Raw genomic sequence first — 21,383 nt, 5'->3', positions numbered from 1 at the left:
GTCCTTAGGGAGTCCCTAATGCTTATGAGCTGTCTAAACACTGATAATAACAACTTTTTTTTTTCTTATTTAACCTAATTTAGGCTTTTATTATAAGTTCAGTTATATTAGTTGTTATTGCTTCATAACTGCTTATTGCTTTGATACCAACAGCCATTATTGTCTATAAAATGTATGAATCCATTCAAATCCGTAATTTTTTAATATTGACTTCACTTGTGTGTAGATACTGACTTGTTGTAAAACAAACAACAACATTATCTCTGGTATTATCATGTTAGCTACTTTAGGCTCTTTTTGATGTAATCGTAACTGAACTAAATACTGCAATAAGTAAAAAGACAAAAAAATATATTTGGTGCGGCAGTTTATTTTGTCTTTGTAGTTCGATAGGGACAACTTGCCAGTAGCTGTGTGAGATGAGATCTGTAATTTCGATCAGGCAGTATTTTAGACAGTTGAAGTGAGGTCCTCAGAGCGGAAGCGCATGTGATGTGACGACGAATATCGCGCGCGTGAGCTGCAGTGAAGTACTGTACGTAAGTTTTAATTGTATTTTCCCCCGATATAAAGTGTTTTATTCCACCTTATAATACATAATTTAGTGAGTCTGTCATAGTTTTAAAATAAGAACGTTGGCGATGTGATTGTGCAGAAGAGGGTGTTCAGTGAACGTAATGAACTGTCAGCTAACGTTAGCTGTACTATCACTGATGTTAAACAATATCGGTTCTTTTATCGCATTCATCAGTTTTAAAGAACCAACAATATTATACTCCATACTCTAAAGAAGCACATAAGCTGATCTAATGCTTTAGTTTGTTATCATTTGATTTTAATATCATGATATCACTGAATATAAAAGAGAGGCTAGTTGGACACCAAAACACTGGCTTTCTCCAAACCTAGTGATTTGCCTTCATAGACAGTATGATTCATCTTAGTCTCAAAGCCTAGTGAACCTAAAATAAATTTTTTGGACGCAAAACCTTGTGAACTGCCTACTTAGGCAGCGTTTTCGTGCCGTTAGTTTCAGGCTGCGTATCTAGATGCATGTTGGTGTGTAATGTAATGAGCTGACTACATAGATAACATTTTTGGGCATCATAGTTTAAGTTAATGAGCTAATAGAGGACCCAGCACACATCTACAGTACTATGGCCAATACAAACATTCGGTCTAGGTAGGCAGCTAAAGTATGATTTGAGACTCAGCAACTCATGTCATAATATATTTCACATTTAGCTTTCCATTTGACTTACATATGTTTATACTGTCTTCGCTGATTATCACACGGTGGTGTTTAACCACTATTCTTAAAATTGAAGAATTGAAGAATTGAAGATTAGAATCTAATCTGGTGGATTTTTCCTAAGAAACAGGTGGACATAAATGGGCATTAAAGCATAAATTCATTTTTTTTGTGTGTGGCATTTTTGCCCCATGCCCCCGATCAGCACTGATCTCATACATATCTTCTCTGCAATCAAATTGATGGGAATTCATTGACTTTGAATCCCTGCACATATTATAGTCATTTACAGGTCCACTGTCAGAAAAGCAAGCTAACACTCGCTATGTTTCCATCCGAAGTTGCTAAATTAACTTATGTGCAAAATTGGAGTATCGCATAAAACATTTGCAAATCGCTTCCATCCAGTGAGCCGAGGAGAACAAAATTGTCACTTCCTGATAAACTGCCACTAAATATCACCAAGTAAAAAGGAAATTGTTGCAGTAGGAGAAGCCACTATATAATAATTTCGTCTCAGATGCCGTGCAACGAGATCGGTCTGCTTTTATAATTTATGCACAATTGAGCATCTTGGTGTTTCCATCCAGTGTTATTTTATGAGATATTCCAAAATTCGCATAAAAATAGGTGGATGGAAACATAGCTGCTGTTATTTCACACATTTTCCCCTCCTGTCGTCATTTACAGGGTCATTTGAGGCACTATGGCGTTTAACTTCGGACAAGCGGGCACTGGGGGCTTCAGCTTTGGACCCCCCAAAACTACGGCTGCGGCCCCGACGGGCTTCGGGCTGCAGACCAGCGCTCCTGCAGGGGGGGGCTTCTCTTTTGGGGCCAGCCAACCCCAGACTCAGACCTTTACCCAACCCCAGACCCAGACCTTTACCCAACCCCAGACCCAGACCTTTACCCAACCCCAGACCCAGACCTTTACCCAACCCCAGACCCAGACCTTTACCCAACCCCAGACCCAGACCTTTACCCAACCCCAGACTCAGACATTTACCCAACCCCAGACCCAGAGCTTTACCCAACCGCAGACTCAGACCTTTAGCCAACCCCAGACTCAGACCTTTGGCCAACCCCAGACTCAGACCTTTGGCCAACCCCAAACTCAGACCTTTGGAAACCCCCCGCCGCAGTCTCAGATCGCAGGACTGCTCGCACAACCCACGCAGAACAATGGAAGCACACAAGGTGGATTCAGCTTCGGAGCCCAGACTCAGAGCAGCACCTCTGGAGGAGGCTTCTCTTTTGGGTGAGACTTTATCTGGGGCGAATGTGTGTGTGTTGTTCTGTTTTTTTGTTTTTTTTGTTGAACTATCCCTTTAATAAAGCAACAGTAAACTGTTATTCCGAGGAAGAGAGTGAAGCAGCCGGGTTCCGGAAATAAAAATAAATAATTTTATAATTCATAATTTTCTCCAAAAGGGAATTATTTTAACTTTAAAACCTTTGAAGACTGACTTACTGTGAGCTACAATATTGTAAATCTATGGTTCTGTTAAAGCCATCTGTTTGCATTATTTAAACTAATTAAAAAAGAATTGTTAAAAAGCAGAATTCCTGTTGAACACTGCATAGTTTTTATTTATTTCTCCATTTAATTCCATTTCCTTCTCAGTGCTTCATGGGATTGTAGTTCCTTCCCTCACTGAGTACACAGTCTTGTCTTTTTAGATGATTTCAGATACTTTTGATTCAGATCAAAGTTTGTAATGATGTGATTCACCTTGTTGCTAGTTGAGTTGTTCATGGCTTATAATGCTTTAATGAAGACTTTAAAAAAAAAAGTCCCTTGGGGAAAAATGAGAGAAATTCTTCTGAAACCAAGGCCGCTATAAAAGTGAGCAGTTTCACACTATAATTAACCTGAATGTCGTCTATGTAGCAGCATGACACATTAGGAATTTTTGCTGTAATCCTGCTTGATTTCTGCTTGACTTTCTAAACCCTCAAACTTGTGATTATCCATCACGACTTTGGACGTGCCTCATCCAGTCAGATTTTTGAGTTGGAAAATTATAGTGGAACAACAGGATTTGAAACAATTACATGTCTGTAATATTTAAAGTAACGGGATATATGTAATATTTATATATTTAAAGTCTGTTTATGTCTTTGCATCCAGCGCGTCCCTTCCTAAACTCAGCACACCTGCAGCAACTCAACCTGCGACCACAGGCATGACTCTGGGGGCTTCACCTGCCGGGACGGGCTTCACTCTCGGAGGTCTGGCTCCTCAGACTACAGCGGCCCAGCAGCCTATGGGGGGATTCAGCTTTGGGACGCCCAAAGTTCAGGCAGCCTCAGTTGCCCCGACACAGCCCACCCCTGCGCTCTCACTGGGGGTTCAACCCACAGGTCATACAGAGTTACATATGTCTTGACACCCAGTTCATAATATCAGCTTTGTTTGTTTTAAGCCCTATCCGGACAGGATTAACTTTACAAGGGTAGATGGAGTAATGTAATTTTACCACAGGACGTCTGTAATATTAATGGCCAATTCGCACGGGATATCTCAGTAAAACTAGCAGAAGTGGGAGAGTAACTCGATTTGCGCATCGCCATCCTCCACCTGTCGTCATGTGTGTATTATGTTGCTTCGTGATATCACGTGCACAAACACATATAACCGATATTTATAAAACAGTTATGTCCGGTCGAACGATGTATTAGTTAACTTCAGATTGGATTTTGTTTGTAAAAGGCACTTACCAAATGCTAAAAGATGTTTCTTTCGTGCCTCTAACAAGTGCTTTCGATCTTCTTTCTGATCTGAATGGTGTGTGAAAAACACTTAAGTTCTGCCAGAGACTCGTCCCAGCGTTTAGAACGCAACTGAATGCTTTTTCAAGCATCTCTATACTTAGAAAAACAGCGGAAAACTACTTTTAAACAGGATATTGACGGAATATTTACGTACAAATTTACAGCGGGTCTATTCACACGTGATTAGTATTACCTGAGGTCGTTTTTCCAGACCTTTTTACTGAAGTTAAAAGTCGCCGTAATCTTTACTGACATTGTCTGTAATGATAACTGAGATGCACATTCGGACGGGACTAAAATCACAGAGAAGCTCTGGTAATAATTACTTTACCCCACCTCTCCATGTTAAACTAGTCCCGTCCGAATAGGGCTTTAGTCCATGGGCCAGATTTACTAAACAGCAAATTAGCGTGAGAGCGCAATTTAAAAAAAGCGCCGAATGGAGTGGAAAGTTCAGTGCGTGATCTACTGACGACACACACATTAAAGAACACAGACACAGCGGATCATTTCCATAATGACCAACGCAATATACCAAGAGCAGCGCAAATTAGCGTTAGGTTTAAGACATGCTTTCTTTGGGTTGTAAATAATGGCGCAAACACCAGTAAATTGACAAGCGCAGACCTTTATAAATCACCTTGCATGATTAATTTAAATTCTCTCCTCCCATAAATTTTGCCTCTGAAAGGGAAACTCCTACAAATGCATACAGTGGGGAGAACAAGTATTTGATACACTGCCGATTTTGCAGGTTTTCCCACTTACAAAGCATGTAGAAGTCTGTAATTTTTATCATAGGTACACTTCAACTTTGAGTGACGGAATCTAAAACAAAAATCCAGAAAATCACATTGTATGATTAAGTAATTAATTTGCATTTTATTGCTTGACATAAGTATTTGATGCATCAGAAAAGCAGAACTTAATATTTGGTACAGAAACCTTTGTTTGCAATTACAGAGATCATACGTTTCCTGTAGTTCTTGACCAGGTTTGCACACACTGCCGCAGGGATTTTGGCCCACTCCTCCATACAGACCTTCTCCAGATCCTTCAGGTTTCGGGGCTGTCGCTGGGCAATACGGACTTTCAGCTCCCTCCAAAGATTTTCTATTGGGTTCAGGTCTGGAGACTGGCTAGGCCACTCCAGGACCTTGAGATGCTTCTTACGGAGCCACTCCTTAGTTGCCCTGGCTGTGTGTTTCGGGTCGTTGTCATGCTGGAAGAACCAGCCACGACCCATCTTCAATGCTCTTACTGAGGGAAGGAGGTTGTTGGCCAAGATCTCGCGATACATGTCCCCATCCATCCTCCCCTCAATACGGTGCAGTCGTCCTGTCCCCTTTGCAGAAAAGCATCCCCAAAGAATGATTTCCACCTCCATGCTTCACGGTTGGTTTGGTGTTCTTGGGGTTGTACTCATCCTTCTTCCTCCAAACATGGCGAGTGGAGTTAAGACCAAAAAGCTCTAGTTTTGTCTCATCAGACCACATGACCTTCTCCCATTCCTCCTCTGGATCATCCAGATGGTCATTGGTCGCTGGCTTGAGCAGGGGGACCTTGCGTGCGCTGCAGGATTTTAATCCATGATGGCGTAGTGTGTTACTAATGGTTTTCTTTGAGACTGTGGTCCCAGTTCTCTTCAGGTCATTGACCAGGTCCTGCCGTGTAGTTCTGGGCTGATCCCTCACCTTCCTCATGATCATTGATGCCCCACGAGGTGAGATCTTGCATGATGCCCCAGACCGAGGGAGATTGACCGTCATCTTGAATTACTTTATATATTAATAATTGCGCCAATAGTTGTTGCCTTCTCACCAAGCTGCTTGCCTATTGTCCTGTAGCCCATCCCAGCCTTGTGCAGGTCTACAATTTTATCCCTGATGTCCTTACACAGCTCTCTAGTCTTGGCCATTGTGGAGAGGTTGGAGTCTGTTTGATTGAGTGTGTGGACAGGTGTCTTTTATACAGGTAAAGAGTTCAAACAGATGCAGTTAATACAGGTAATGAGTGGAGAACAGGAGGGCTTCTTAAAGGAAAAACTAACAGGTCTGTGAGAGCTGGAATTCTTACTGGTTGGTAGGTGATCAAATACTTATGTCATGCCATAAAATGCAAATTAATTACTTAAAAATCATACAATGTGATTTTCTGGATTTTTGTTTTAGATTCCGTCCCTTAAAGTTGAGGATTTACAGACTTTTACATGCTTTGTAAGTGGGAAAACCTGCAAAATCGGCAGTGTATCAAATACTTGTTCTCCCCACTGTATGCAATAACATCAGCTGCAAAAATAACTCTGTCCACGCCTTTTCTGCGTGTCTTTAGTACATCCTGACAGTAGTTTTTTTAACGGCAAAAGAGGGTTAGCAAACTGTTAGTAAATCTGGCCCCATTTCTGTTAGCTTTGAGAGAGTCTATTTTTTCCCCCATGCTCCTGAAAGCTGACACTTCGACATCATCTCCTGCTCAAGGGACATTTTAAAAATGACAATGAACAATAATACAGAATTATACATAAATAATTGAACAACCTGTCATGTGGACACCAATGAGGGCTTTGCCTTTTTTCCTATTATGCAAAATTCACTTTTATAAGATGTTTATACACTGATGTGTGTCTACAGTGTGTGTAAACAGACAGCATATAATCCATCCACTCCCCATAATTTAGAAGCAATGTCTGAAAATGCGCTGTTCCAGATGTCCCCCAGAAGCCCCGCCATGATTGTTGACAATCTGCTCTATTACGATCTCTCGGCCCTGAGTGAGCCGCATATAGTCCGCCATGTTAATATCTTCTCTATAGCACCTATTGATATAGTGTCTGCACCTCATAAACATTACAAATGTTGTTTTTGGATGTATCAATGAACATAAGTCTCCATAGACTACCGGCATCTGTGCTACTAAGGACACAGTGGATGAATTTCATTTGTGAAGGAAATATGCCAGAGAAATTAGGTAAAGTCTTATATGTTTGTGCAAATCAATTTTGCACAACTTACACAAAAGTTGATTCTGAAAGATAGGTCGATACCATCATCCTACTACAGTTCCCACACGAACACCTGTGCAACCATTTATAGATGATCATGATGGAACTTGCTAATCGATAAGTTGAACAAAGTTGACTCCACAACAAGTAGATAAATTCATCAACTAACCATTCAGAAAAGTAACTTTTTCTTGAGTCTCTGTATCATTGTCCGACTCCGGCTCAAACATGAGCCCCTTTCACACAGAGATTCCGGAAAATACACGGATAAAGTGACACGGGATTTGACCCGGGTTCATTTGATTTTGGTTCATTCACACTGCCAGTGATTTTCCGGAATCAGAGAGTGCGTTCACACACAACCCGTAAAAATCCCATAAAGACACGTGACAGACGTGACATGTAATGTCTCAGCAGCGTCTTAAGTTTGCTTATGAGCTGCGATTTCTCTCTTGAGAAACCACACTTGTGAATTTTTTGCGCTGATTCGATCATAAACTTGCGCATTTACGTACCGTTTCACAGCTGGCGAACGATCCCGGCTTCAGCGTCATCACTACAACACGGCATTATTACGGCTTTTGTTCACACAGCGCGCGTTCCGGGACTAAACACAGCAATGTTACTAGGTCCCCAACCCGGCATCGATGCCGACATCATTCCCGGGTTGTGTTTGCGTTCACACAGAAGGCGTTCTGGCAATTTCCCGGCAATTTGCCGGGATCATCGCACTGTGTGAAAGGGGCAATGTAAGGCTGAACACAGCGACTGACGATTTCAGACATTTTGGCTGCGTGAGATTCTCCAGTTTTGTTGTTGCCGGAGTATCTGAAGCAAAGATAGAGATCTTCTGGAAAGAGGGCGGGGAGCAGCAGCTCATTTGCATTTAAACGTACACACGCTAAAACAGCATGTTTTTGCTCACACTCAGATAGGGGCAAATTCGACTTGCTATAATTTACATTTATTCATTTTATTCATTTTAGCTGACGCTTTTATCCAAAGCGACTTACAATTGCTATATATGTCAGAGGTCGCACGCCTCTGGAGCAACTAGGGGTTAAGTGTCTTGCTCAGGGACACATTGGTGTCTCACAGTGGATTCGAACCCGGGTCTCTCACACCAAAGGCATGTGTCTTATCCATTGCGCCACACCACCCATATATGTAATTTATATGGGTGGTGTATACCACCCTATAATAAATTATCTGAGGGGTATTTAGCTGAAACTTCAGACACATTCTGCGGAGACCTAAGACTTACATTACATCATAATAGGTCCCCTTTAAACTAATGCCTAAGCAAAAGGACAAGCCCAGTCATATGCTTCCCCCAAACTTCCTGTCAGTTGTAAAACCATATAGTGGGGTCTTGAAAATTCACATTTTACCCCCCCCCCCCCCCCCCCCCCCCCCATGTAGTTTGTTACAGTAACACACTGGTCCCTATGAAGGAAAAATACAAATGTTTTTTATGTATATGTAATAATTTGTTGTGCTGCTTATTTATAGGTCTGACTCTTGGTGCTTCAACTGCCTCCACAGCCTCAACAACTGCAATTAACTTTGGAATTAAAACTTCAGGTATATAATATGTTGTGTGGATATTCAAATATTAGAAAAACTGGCAAAAGAAAAAAATAGTTGTATAACATGTTTGTTTTGTGTTCTTGTTCAGCCACCCCAGCCCCCACCAGCTCTGCTCTAACAAGTCAGTCCATGGCGGGTCCAATATCCTCTCTGTTCGCGAATCCTATAGCCTCAACAACAGCCACAGGATTCACATGTGAGTCCCTCTTCCACCTCTTGTCATGAAGAAACTTCTACTTCAGTCAAATTCCCGAGCCAAGCTTTCTTATATATATTACACTCACACACCATATATGTATCTTTGGTTCTTGTGATGAGTCTCCTTGGATAAAAGCTTCTGCTAAAAGTTAATGTAGTCTAACATAGGCGAGAGTGATTTCCTATTGCAGCGCTGCATCACATTTTCCACACTGAATGTGAATCTGTTGGCTCAGACAAAGCAAAACAATATAAAGCACATCTGCTTTTGCAAAATCTCTTAGAGAACCTGTTTTTTTCCGATTGTAAGGTCTAGGGCTGGGTAAAAATTACAGATTTCTCGATTTTAATCGATTCTCATTTTTACGAACCGATATCGATTCTTAAATCCCAAGAATCGATTAGTCATCCTGTTTTCTGTTGATGAATGAATGTAACATTGTAGCGCGCATCCCATCCAATAAATCACTATAATCTTTGTGCTTTGTTATTATTGATATGAAAAAGTCTCAGATTTCAAATTACGTCCATTTTCTTACAAAATTCAAAAACATAAATACCGGTTTGGCGCTGTGGCGTGAGATCGCTCTGGCTCAGCTCAAGAGAAGCACATGATCTTCTCTTCCGCCTTAATAACACCAGTTACAGCGCAAAATAAACATGAATGAGCATCTGAAAGTGTGTTAAAAGATAGAGTACAACTTATCGAAGTCCGTATCATGTCACATGGAGTCGCTCAATCAGTGTTTCAACCGTGGAAAGACGTTAGTAAACAGTGTCATATAACGTCACATTTACCTCAGAAAAACCATATCCAGTGACCATAAACTCGTTACTCAGCTAGAAAAATTAACTCTAGAGAGGAGCTGTAATTTAAGTTTGTATACAAATCAGTTTTTTTACCTTCAATATTATAGTAGGCTAATGAAGCCTATAGGCTACAACTGACCATAGTTTACAATAATAGTTAAGAGATTTGTTTTCCTTGAGAAAATTTGCAATGTATTGTGCCTGATATCCAAAATAATCAATATTCGAATCGAATTGCAAGCTTGTGAATCGAAATCGAATCGAATTGTGAAATTTGTGTCAATACCCAGCCCTAGTGAGGTCTACAATATCAGTTAAATCATTTCAGTTAAATCAGTTAAAATTACTTTGTAACACTTATAAAGTTCCACACAACTAGTAATGAACAATACTTTTACAGCCTTTAATAACCTTGGTTAATGTTAATTTCAACATTAATAACACATTTAATACATTTGAAATCAAAACCTATATCTGTAAACATGACTCATTGCACTGTGAACTTACATGAGCAAACAATGAACAATAGTATTTTTATTAACCAACATGACATTTCTTTTTTATAAATGCTCTCAAATGCATATTGCTCATTGTTAGTTCATGTTAGCTGATGCATTAATTCATGTTGACAAATGAGACCTTGTTGTACAGATTTCTTTTTTTCTCTTTTAAACTTGTCCATTAACCACAAACAATTGGAAAAGTAGTGCAAGTTCACTGGACAAGGTGTGGGAGCTCTGTTGCTATCATTCGTATTGTTCTTGAGGAATCAGCATGAGATAACACAGGCTTTTCTCTGTGCTCTGTCAGTGGGCTCGTCGATGGCCTCCGTGGCTCCTGTGATGACCTCAGCATCCATCGCTCCCACAAGCCTGTCCCTGAAGCCTCTGGGAGCGGCTCCTGCTGTGACCTCAGGTGCCCTCACTCACGCTCATTAATGCACGCTCAACAAATAATTCAGGCCAAAGTACAACTATTAAAAGAGCTCTCGTTGTAGATATTTTCCTCTGTTGTGTGTGTGACTGTGTGATGTGTGTCTTTTGTAGCTATTGCTAGCACTGGAGTTACTACTGGCTTCTCTCTGGGGCTGAAGACTATAGCATCTACTGCACCAGCCACCACCACCTCGACTGCTGTCATCACAACCAGGTACAAAGCTTTTCACGTGTGTCATGCCACATGTTTTCTTCTGTCAAGTTGCAGAATGGCATTCTTGTGTTGTCTTCTGTCAGCACTGCTCCAGTGATGTCATATGCTCAGCTGGAGGCTTTGATTAACAAGTGGAGCTCAGAGTTGGAAGACCAAGAACGACACTTTCTTCAGCAGGCCACTCAGGTCAACGCCTGGGACCGTATGCTGGTGGAGAACGGAGAGAAGGTAGAGATATACACTGTTTTCTCTTACTGCATACACCATCTTTACACTGGTACAGTTACAGCAGCAAATGATTACATGACCAATAAAGAGACCAGAGCCTTCTCTGAACTTGTGAAAGGATCTCTCACTCACTCACTCTCACTCACTCTCACTCACTCTCTCACTCACTCTCTCACTCTCTCACTCACTCACTCACTCACTCACTCACTCACTCACTCACTCACTCACTCACTCACTCACTCACTCACTCACTCTCTTTTTATATATATAAACACACACAGGCAATCAAACTTATTCAACCCCACAGAGATTTTTACAATTTACAAATGTAAGCTTTTTCTAAAGATCCAGTTTAAAAAAAAGCATTTATAACAGGGTTCCCGCGGGGTCTTAAAAAGTCTTAAATTCTGAACTTTAAATTTAAGGCCTTAAAACGTCTTAAAAACAGCCAGATTTTCATCCGCGGTCTTAAATTTAATTTAGTCAGGTCTTAAAAAAGATTTTACCCTCGTTCATTTCCAGAAACGCTGGCCGCATAAAGTTATTACAAAGTAATTACAAAGTAGCAAAAAAGTATCGAAGTCGCTCGCCAAGAGGCAGTTCACATATCGCGTCTTTTTCGCGCTCAAGTTCATTCAAATGTAGGCGCGCGGTAAGCGCGTTTATAATAGAAGCGACGCGCTCGTTTTTTTCCAGGCGCAGCGACATGAAAAAAGACATGAAGGATGCGGGTGCACCCAAACACTACGGGTGTTTTTCTCTTCTCCGTAAATAAATCTTGTAGCAGAGCTACAGCAAGCGTTTTTCGGCGCTGGAAATCCATTAGCCACTAAAACTTTTTTGTCATTGTGGAGTTGCATAGCAACGACAGACGCCACGGGAAAATCGGACCGAATTTTACTATTAATAATAAAAGATAAGCTAAAGTGTATTGTAAATGTCACTAAATAATTTTTTATAAAAAGAATGAGTCAAAAAAGATAAATTAAAGTCTGAAATATGTGAGGTTTATCTTTTTATAAAAACCTTTTTTGTGAACTTTATTTGAACTTGTAACGTTACATGTTACATTAGTATATAACATGTTGCAAGACACTTTTAAAATCTGGCTATCATTTTTAATCGTATTATTTTAATGTTTATGTTAGTGCGTATTGATGCTAATTTTATTTGTTATTTGCTGTTTTTCGACATAAAACTTGGTGAATTGATTTCATTGTGTAGTATTAGTACTTTTTGAACAGGATTCTGTGATAACAGTGATAATTTTTGGCACTATAATAATTAAATGAAATGTTCATGCCATTTCATCTCTAGTTATGATCAACTAAAATCAACTAATAATTATGTGTTTTTACAGTAGGCCTATTATGCAAAGTACAATTTTCTATAAAAAAATTATATCTGATTCTGTTCTTTTCTCTGACGCGTTGTTGGGTCTGGAAGGTTACTAATGTGATTGCTTTATCTGTAAATTAAGTTAATGCTTTTTCAATTACTGAATTCATTGAAATAAAATTAATTCTTTGATTTGAATATTTTTTGGCAATGCGTCGTGTAGGTCTTAAATTTCAATCTTTATGGTCTTAAAATGTCTTAAAAAGGTCTTAAATTTGACTAACTGAAACCTGCAGGAACCCTGTATAACATTTTAAGGTAGGGAGTCCAATGCCAAAGAACTTGCGCTAATCAAAGCAGACTGTGTTGTCTTCTCGCATCTGGGAAAAAAAGCTACACCTGAACACACCGAAAGGGCTACAGCCGACTGTCAACTAGCACGTACGATCTGTGCCTGTGTGTAAATAAGACAATTGTCTGTTTCTGCAGATATATTTGTCTATATTAGTCATTTAAAAAGGGAAAGCGAAACTAAGACTGCAGGAATACAAACCATCAACAAAACAGCGCTTGCTTAATGTTTTGAATATAAATCTTGCTGATGATGTTCTCTATTCCACTCCACTCATGTTGTTATGAAAATATTCGTGCAGTGTTGCTCAAGTAAGTTGACGTAAAATGATAAAAACTTTCTGTCTGTACCGTCTTGGCTCGCTTTCATACTTTTGCTGTTATTCTCGTGCACTGACTCGTATGCTAAACTGAACAGCCAATCAGAGTTTTCTCTCTCATCAATGGCCCGACGAGAAAAAAACCCAAAACAACAACGTCCAACTAGAGCCAATGTTGCAGAACACACCGAAAATCTAAGTCGGCCGACGCTCAAAAAGGCCCCGACGACCTACTGACGGCTTGGTGTATTCAAAAATGTTAGTTGCAGATATAGCCAAGACAAAAGAGCTCTCACAGAAGCTACGAGAAGGTGTTGTTTTATTACATCAAAAAGGCTATGGCTACATGAACATTTCCAAGACGCTCAAAGTTCCTGCAGACCCAGTTGGCAGCCTCGTTTGTACGTTTAAATCATATGGTACCATAAAAAAAAACTTCCAGGGCATGGAATTTCATCAAAGGGAACAAGATGATTGATCAGAGCCGCCGAGAAAACCCCTTGATATACTGATGACCTGATGAAAGTAGGGAAAAAACATTTCAGTGCAGACTATAAGAAAACACAGAACAATCATTGACTTGATGCCCAGACACCTCGACGAATGAGAGATCGTGAAAGGCTGGCTTGAATATATGCTTAAAGAGAATTTAGATATGTGATGTTTATTATAATTTATGAGAAGATAGTTTTTCATCAAATAAATACAGCCTTGGTGAGGATTAGAGACTCATTTGAAAAACATTAAACAATCTTAATAAATCCAAACTATTGACTGCCAGTGTATATGAACTAAATTCATCAGTGAGTTGCAGGTGTTAACGCATGTACAGGGGGCTATTTTCTTTGGCATGAATGAAGTGACTGGTTTAGAGATACATGTAGTTAACTCGACCAACTGTAAACCCAAACCTGTTGATGAGACACTGCCTGAACAGGTTTCCAGTGACAAGTCAGTCAATTTTCTTTTCTTTTTCTTTTAGATAACTTCTTTACATAAAGATATGGAGAAAGTGAAACTGGATCAACGAAGGTAATCAATGTTTTGCTTGGATTAAAAGGTTCAATGTATATTGGCTAATTCACTAAAGCTTGGTTTGGTGGTGGAAGAGCATTAATAGGCAAGAGATAATGTGCCATCATCCAGTCCTTATTACAAAACAAATCCCAAAAGTTTGATCAGGACCATAACACAAAGCTAAAGGTAAGGAGTCAAATGAAGGTGTTTAGTTTACTTATAGTTGAGATCATTTATTGTGAGACGGCACAGAGTGATATAAGAGAAACTAGCACAGCAGGAAATCAGAATCAGAATAAACTTTAATGCCAAGTATGTTCACACACACAAGGAATCTGTTTTGGTGACAGGTTGAGCTTCCAGTGCAGAATAAAGTACAGACATAGATATAGATAAGGCAGTAAAAAGAATATAACACAATAATAAAGAATAGACAATACAATTACTATACAATACAGTAATACAAAATATAGAAAATACACAAGACAGAATAACGTATGTATACATTCTATTTACAGATGTACAGTTATATGCTAATTGAAATGTATTAATGTACATGAGGTACATAATAAGAAAGTATATAAATTGATTATATTATTGTAGGGCTGATCGATTATGGCAGAAATCATAATCGCGATAGGTTTTGGTCAGTACTGAAATCACGATTATTTCACATGATTATTGGTGGGTGATATGATCAAAGTCTTATTTTACGATACGAGTCAATTTAAATATCAGTGAAGTCTCACAATTATCCATACTTCAGCAAAAACTATTAGGTTAACTAATGTAAGAAAAAGATCCTCACCCTACATAAGACAAGAAAACAGTCGGCAATACAATAAGAACAAAGAAATTAATTACAAACATAAATACAACTGAATGAAAATACAAATAAACAGTGTTTTAAGTTTTTCATGAAGATGTACTAACAATGGTATTTAGATAAGTAATAGCCTGCAACATAAAAACAGAATAATCAAATGTAAAATAACACTGCATAGTCTTACTGTACACATTAAATATAGATCAGTCCTTATTAAAGCTACTTCAGTCATTCTGGCAAGATCAGTGAGTGATTTTGTCATTTGTTGTTTATTAGGCTGCTGTCACTTTAAGACCTAATGCACGGATCTAATATACTGTTACACTGTGTGTACGTTTACTTAAGACAGAACTGACTGGATTTATGTGAATACTGTCCAAAAGTAGCCTGGCAAGCCAGACCGGCATCAAGATGTTAGGTCTGGCAACTCACCATAGACACGGCTCAATCAGAGCAGAGGGATAAATGGCTGTCTTTCAAATTCCCTCTGCACGCAATAGGACAGCGCTTCAACCAACCAGAGCGTTTTCCCAACAGCGGAGCTAACGTTAGTTGATAGATTCAACTTTTGAATCTGGCCGGCAAAACTACGAACACCTCTTCCTTTATTTAAGAATGACTTAAGTGCCATTCTTTGCTCTTTTCTCAAAGAAAAACTTAACTCCAAGTCCTCCAGAGTCACGGCCAAAGCCGATTCGAAAGACTGTTCGCCAGCAGCAGCCGTCATTCTTTGTTTTCAAGTAGCAGGGAACCGTCGCAACTCTGTCGTCATTATGTTAAGCCCGCCCCGCCTACTCTATACACGATGTGATTGGCCTGACCCAATTTAGGTTTTTACAGCTCCGAAAGTCAACCGAGAGTTGCTAGACTACCCTGGCTACAAAATAAATTTTGCTGCCGCAAGGGTGAATCTAGATTTCTAGGCTAGTCCAAAAGGGCATTTTGGGGGACAGTGTCTCTTTTGTGGCTTAATGTGCTTTTAATAACTGTTTAATATCAAGTTTGTCCTGCAGTTTAGCAACAGTAGACTGCATTTTACAACACTCACTTATTTGGCTGATTTGAATGCTGAGTTTGGCTTAGGGAAGAGCGAATGTGCACCGCTGTCAAGCAAAGGAAGGTGCGCTGGACTGAATGCGGCAGCAGCACAATAATCATTTTACCTTGATTGTCTTGTTTTCATAATCTTTGGAAACCAAACCAAATTTGAAAATCAATCACGATTAATCGCACAATAAAGAGACCCTGTTGGCAATATCCTATTGCTTGTTCATGTGGGAGATTGTGTCTGGCTGTTCTGGTGCTCTGTAGTGCCGACCAGAGGGCAACAGTTATACAGTTTATTATACAGTTTAGTGCTCATTATACAATACAGCACTTGACCAGTCACAGTCAAGTATTCCAGAGAGCCGAGTAATAAGTCGTGCTCAGTAAGTTGCATGAAACGAACCGTCTAAGATATCACCAGACAGCATGCATACTGTCATGTGCTGTGTTTGATGTGAACTTAGTGTTACTCATATCTCCCTGCTTGTACCACAGGCTGGATCAAGAGCTGGACTTCATCCTGTCCCAGCAGAAAGAGCTGGAGGATCTTCTCAGTCCACTAGAGGAGTCTGTGAAAGAGCAAAGCGGAACCATTTACATGCAGAATGCAGATGAAGAGCGAGAAAGAACGTGAGAACAAAAGCAGTCCGCTCATGTTTCTTCTGCATGCACCATGACGTCACTGAGTGTTTGAATGATCTCTTTTATCCAGGTACAAGTTGGCAGAAAATGTGGATGCCCAACTCAAGAGAATGTCCCAAGATCTGAAAGAGATTATTGAACACCTCAACACATCCAGCGGACCTGGAGACACCACTGACCCGGTATGCAAAACATGATCCATATTTGATAAAGAAACGCTTTTTATGAATTGTCAATCTGGGCAAAGAATGAAGGGTATTTTTCTTTTTTTCAGCTTCAGCAGATCTGCAAAATCCTGAATGCACACATGGACTCCCTACAGTGGGTAGAACAAAACTCTGGTTAGTATCTTCTTGGATTTAGAGGAGTCTTTTTATATGGAGTCTTTTGTTCACACTTGGCATGTTTGGTTGGATTAAAACGAGCCCTGGTGCGATTACTCTGTTAGTGTGGTTCATTTTAATAAGTGTGAACGCTGCCATCTGAACCCTGGTGCCACCAAACAAGCGGGCAGAGATGCTGAAAACTCTGGTGCGGTTTCGAATGAAATATGAATGCTACCCTGACCAAAGACATGTAAACGAACCAAAAACAGGAAGATATGGCCCTAGAAAGGCAAGAATGCTTAAGCTATTTTTTCTCGTCATAGTCGCGATGTTGTCTATCACAGTTCGGTACAGGCATCAGAACCGCGTCTCCTCACAGCAGATCTGTGTTTGTGTTTGACTGAGGGATTCCTGTCGCTGTTTTGACTCATTTACACATTTTATAAGCTCTTCACGAGTTCGCAGCTGGTTAAAATACCATCACATGTAGCTACGCTCATACAATGAGTGCGATTTTTACCAGAACACAGCATTATTTGGGATGTTCGGCAAGTTCCATCGCAAAATATATGTAATAAAAGCCGACCAATAAGGTTTTGAACATATCCCTATGCCTTTAGGTTTGGTGTTAAAATGCCAATGTGAACACTAAGCAGACCAGGACACTTTTTTTTTTTTTTTTTTTGGACCAAGTGAACCGAACTACAAGTGTGAACATAGACACAATAAAAATAAATTGCCTGTCCATTATGAAATGTTGCTTTGCATCATGTTTAACGTGCACTTTTTCTGTGCAGTGTTACTCCAGAGGCGAGTAGAGGAGGTCTCAAAGGTGTGTGAAAGCCGCAGCAAGGAACAGGAGAAGAGCTTTCGTTTAAACTTCCAGTGAACATGCATAAAATATGATTTTTCAATCAGATGTAAATGAATGTCATTGTTTTTGTTATTTGCTTCAAAATAAAATCATTTCTTTTACCTGATTCGCTCCTAAGTTTCTTTGTTTTCATGTTGATGCAATTTTGCTAAATGATTCATTTTCACACAGATTAGGGATCAAGTCATTGCAATGGCAGACCAGCGTAGTATTATTATATTTTAAATGTAAAATGAAGAATGCATCTGTAAAGCAGGGAGTTTCTCTTCCTGGTTTACACTTATGAGATAAAACGAGCCAATCAGCTGCATGGAGCTCCACCATAGCAACATGGATCCTGGCATTGTTTAATATCAAGCAATCCAAGTCTGCGTCTAGGGGGGAACATAATTTCAAAAAGTAAAATACAAATAAAAAGCATTATATTTTAAAGGAGGTCGCAGGTTTAAAAAGGGGAAGAAATGACCACCGACATCTGCAGGTATGTGCACTACTGAGGATGCGATCATGCACACATGTGCCGGAGAACACACACTCCTCTCCTCCACATGCATGTAGTCTGTATGTAGCATGAACTACGAGTCTGTCTGAAGTGCAAAGTCTGCTTTGTGATGCTTGCATAACAAACTGCAATAGCACGGATGCTAAGCATATTGGGGTCATAACATCATATGAAACAAAATGCATGCCGTGATTTCTGCACATTTATTATTATAGCACGCGCCGGTATAACAGCAAGCATTTGTCCGGAATGCATCATAGAACTCATGCCCTAGTTCCCCCTTCCATGCTGCACTTTCTTTGCATTACATGCATTATATATTATCTTTCTGCTGCATTTTAAAAATGCATTCAGTGAGAACGCAAAGAGGACGCGGGACTGCCGTGTCAAAAGTGAACTGCATGTGACCACTCGCCGCGTCCAGTGTGTTCACAGAGCGCGCGCGCAGATGCGATGCGAGGAATCTCGCGTGCGCCATTTTAGCGCGTCTCGAGCCATCCGGCAAGATGGCGCTCTCGCTTTGTCTGTCCTGATCGGCGTAAAACACAATTTACTTTTACCACACACGTGAAAATTGACCGGATCGAATGAAAAATCAGCTTTCCTCGCGGGTCCTCAACAGTGACATCTCGAAGATCTGCGCGTGAGTTGAGCATTGAGATCTTCAGGTAGGTGTAGGGATGCAGCCGGGTATTACGCGCGTGCATTTGTGCACTTTACATCTATGCCCAAGTGTTGTGAATAGTTAGGGGGCGTCAGAAGGATATTTTATGATGAACTGAAATCATAACGAAGTGCATTGCTTTTGTTTTACAAGTAGTTTTCATTAATCACCCTATTGTGCAGATGTAGCTGCATTGGTCATGTGCAAAAACTAGGCCTTTCTCCACCAAATTCTCAGCACTTCATTAAAATGGCTGTTTTGGCGTAGATTTAGGGGATTCGTGTATTATTGTTGTGTCTTTCTCTCTTGTGTTTTCTTGTAACATCAGCTCGTGCATTGAAAATGAATCAGTGGATAACAGTCAGTGTCGAACAAGTAGCCAAAACATCATGAATAACAGTCATTTGTAGCGAGACGATTTGTTTTTTTCCGCTCTCTTGTCTTATTCGTGTATTTGGTTTGGTGGCATGTTTCTTGCTCTTAATGTGAGGCACACGAGCTGCTCGGTTTGTTTATGTTCGCTGTTATCAGTGCGTGTCTTCCGTCCTGTTACCGGCTGTTGTGTTTCGCGCTAATAGGAGACGGGCTCCGTGATGACGCCACCTGCCAATCAACAGAGACCGCTGAAACTCTCCTCACGTTAATAACGGCTTTCCTTTTCGGTCATTGTTAGTGTTTCGTTTTCATTTCAGCTTAACATGTTTATTTAGACCTAAATCGACGTTTTTACGTTCCGCAAAGCCACTTTTGTTTACGGTTTATTTCCGAGATTTTTTTTTAGCTTAGCACACATTTAAGTTAAATAAATCAATGGACAGTGTAACTTCCTGTACTATCATTTCGTTGTTGTTTTATTAGTAGTTATCTTTATAATATGTACTGTAGTTTCTGCCTCAATATAGTATGTACTATAGTATTATCCTCCACTGTGATGTCCTTTTTTGTGTAATAAAATTTAGCTTTTCTTACACTGATATTCCTTATTCAGTATTGTTTGTAAATGTGTCTTTGTTTCTTGATGCATACTATATCTTGTGTTTCTTTCAGGTCCAGTAAGCTGAATACATTGGTGACTAAACTTCATGAGTTCTTGGGTAATTCTCCGGACGACGAAAGCATTGATTCTCAAGACATTTCTAATGGTGAGGATAAGTGATGGGAAGTCTTCTCCAAAAGAGCCGATTCCTGGACACTGAGTAGTAGAGATCGGCTAATGTAGATTTTTGTTTGAACCAATATCGATTATTTGCATGTTTATGTGCCCGACAACCGATATAGCCTACAGAACCTTATCCGGTTAATTTACCACTACTGTAATTTCTGTTATTTCACTCCCTCCTTGCATACAATACACACACTTCTAATAGAGGAGTCTGAAAGAGTGCCTAAAAAATAAAGAGCACTGTAACTAAAGAGTCTTTTAAAATAAAAGCTAAGCTTTGATCAGGTAAAAATAAGTCTAACATTTAAAAAAAATAAGCATAAATCATTCGACCTTTGCTTATTTAGTGTATCTTAGTAATCCCAGTTGCATAATTTAATTTTATTACAACAGCAGTAAAATTAACAGTTGGCTAAATAAATGTACAAAGTCTTATGTTTTCAAACGGAGAACATAAAAGACAGACGAGTCTTTTCAACTTTGCTTGAATAAACTTTTGTTTTAAACTAGAGTTTTAAAAGGTTTATGTGTTTGATAGGCTAAAAGTGAGGAGAATGGAGTAAGCATACATTAGCTGGAATATGCAAACATTGTCAGAAAAATAAACAAAATAATGAATACATCATTGCAATTACAGAGTCCATCTGATCTGGCATGTTATCAGAATTATTAATGATGTTTTTTTCGGTCTAGATTATAAAATACCTGCTGACAGAACGCTGTTTTTATCTGTGCGTCTACACAGAACTTCTCTCGCATAGATCATAATTTTCCACAGAGCTGTAATTATTTAGATGTTTATTAGTGAAATAAAGGTTACATAGTAGATGTTAATATAATTTAAGGAGTTTTAAACAAGTGGATCTTGTTAAAAGCTGCGTACGGTGGCTGTGCTGGAGCATTTTCTGATCATCAGCCTGAATGAACGGCACTATGAACGCGACGTCACAAGACTGACGATGAGTGCTTTTATTAACAACATGCACTCATTCATGGCTGTTTTATTTCATTCATGAAAAGATACGTCTTTATTCTGACAGAACTTGTCGAATTACATGACTGTGAGTTCGTGTCTCTTTTTATCGCCAAGTTTAAATTACATAGGCCTATCAAACATTTATGTAACATATCTTATTTGTGCTTTAATGGCTGTTATGTTAAAGTTTATTAATCAAAGCAAAGTAAGTTGCTTTACCTATGAACAATGTCGTTGACTTGTGTCTCCCCTCAGATGCAATGGTTTAATGGCGGTCTTGCGCACAATTCTTACAAGATGCCGCCATTTATCGGCTAATCCGATATTTCAAAA

The 21,383-nt window shown here is 39.6% G+C and overlaps 2 protein-coding genes across 4 annotated transcripts in view; both read left to right on the top strand.

The window, feature by feature from the left end:
- The first annotated feature begins 381 nt into the window (after nucleotides 1-381).
- On the top strand, nucleotides 382-17,852 carry nup62l (nucleoporin 62 like). 2 transcript variants are annotated; one of them, XM_084429953.1, is made up of 13 exons: nucleotides 382-535; nucleotides 1,943-2,512; nucleotides 3,386-3,618; nucleotides 8,543-8,614; nucleotides 8,709-8,816; nucleotides 10,439-10,543; nucleotides 10,675-10,777; nucleotides 10,861-11,005; nucleotides 13,997-14,046; nucleotides 16,400-16,534; nucleotides 16,617-16,728; nucleotides 16,821-16,887; nucleotides 17,670-17,852. In XM_084429953.1, exons 2-13 carry the CDS (start codon nucleotides 1,959-1,961, stop codon nucleotides 17,759-17,761), a joined length of 1,776 nt encoding a protein of 591 aa, XP_084286079.1. In that variant the 5' UTR covers nucleotides 382-535; nucleotides 1,943-1,958; the 3' UTR covers nucleotides 17,762-17,852. The 2 variants fall into 2 exon arrangements, with proteins under 2 accessions (XP_084286079.1, XP_084286080.1); XM_084429954.1 differs by having other exon boundaries at nucleotides 432-539.
- Nucleotides 17,853-17,993: 141 nt separating this feature from the next.
- The window catches only part of atrx (ATRX chromatin remodeler), a 49,299-nt gene continuing 45,909 nt past the window's right edge, over nucleotides 17,994-21,383 (top strand). Inside the window, exons 1-2 of one of the 2 annotated variants that reach the window (XM_084430537.1) lie at nucleotides 17,994-18,227; nucleotides 19,960-20,054. In XM_084430537.1, coding sequence (XP_084286663.1) covers nucleotides 18,208-18,227; nucleotides 19,960-20,054 — 115 coding nt within the window. In that variant the 5' untranslated portion in view covers nucleotides 17,994-18,207. Of the gene's footprint in view, nucleotides 18,228-18,504; nucleotides 18,917-19,959; nucleotides 20,055-21,383 lie in introns of those variants that run through there. The other variant, XM_084430538.1, reaches the window with a different exon arrangement.

Source organism: Rutilus rutilus, assembly GCF_951802725.1.
Source record: "Rutilus rutilus genome assembly, chromosome: 14".
NCBI lineage: Eukaryota > Metazoa > Chordata > Actinopteri > Cypriniformes > Leuciscidae > Rutilus > Rutilus rutilus.
The sequence above is the reverse complement of the archived record's forward strand: the minus strand, read 5'-3'. Positions and strand labels throughout refer to the sequence as shown.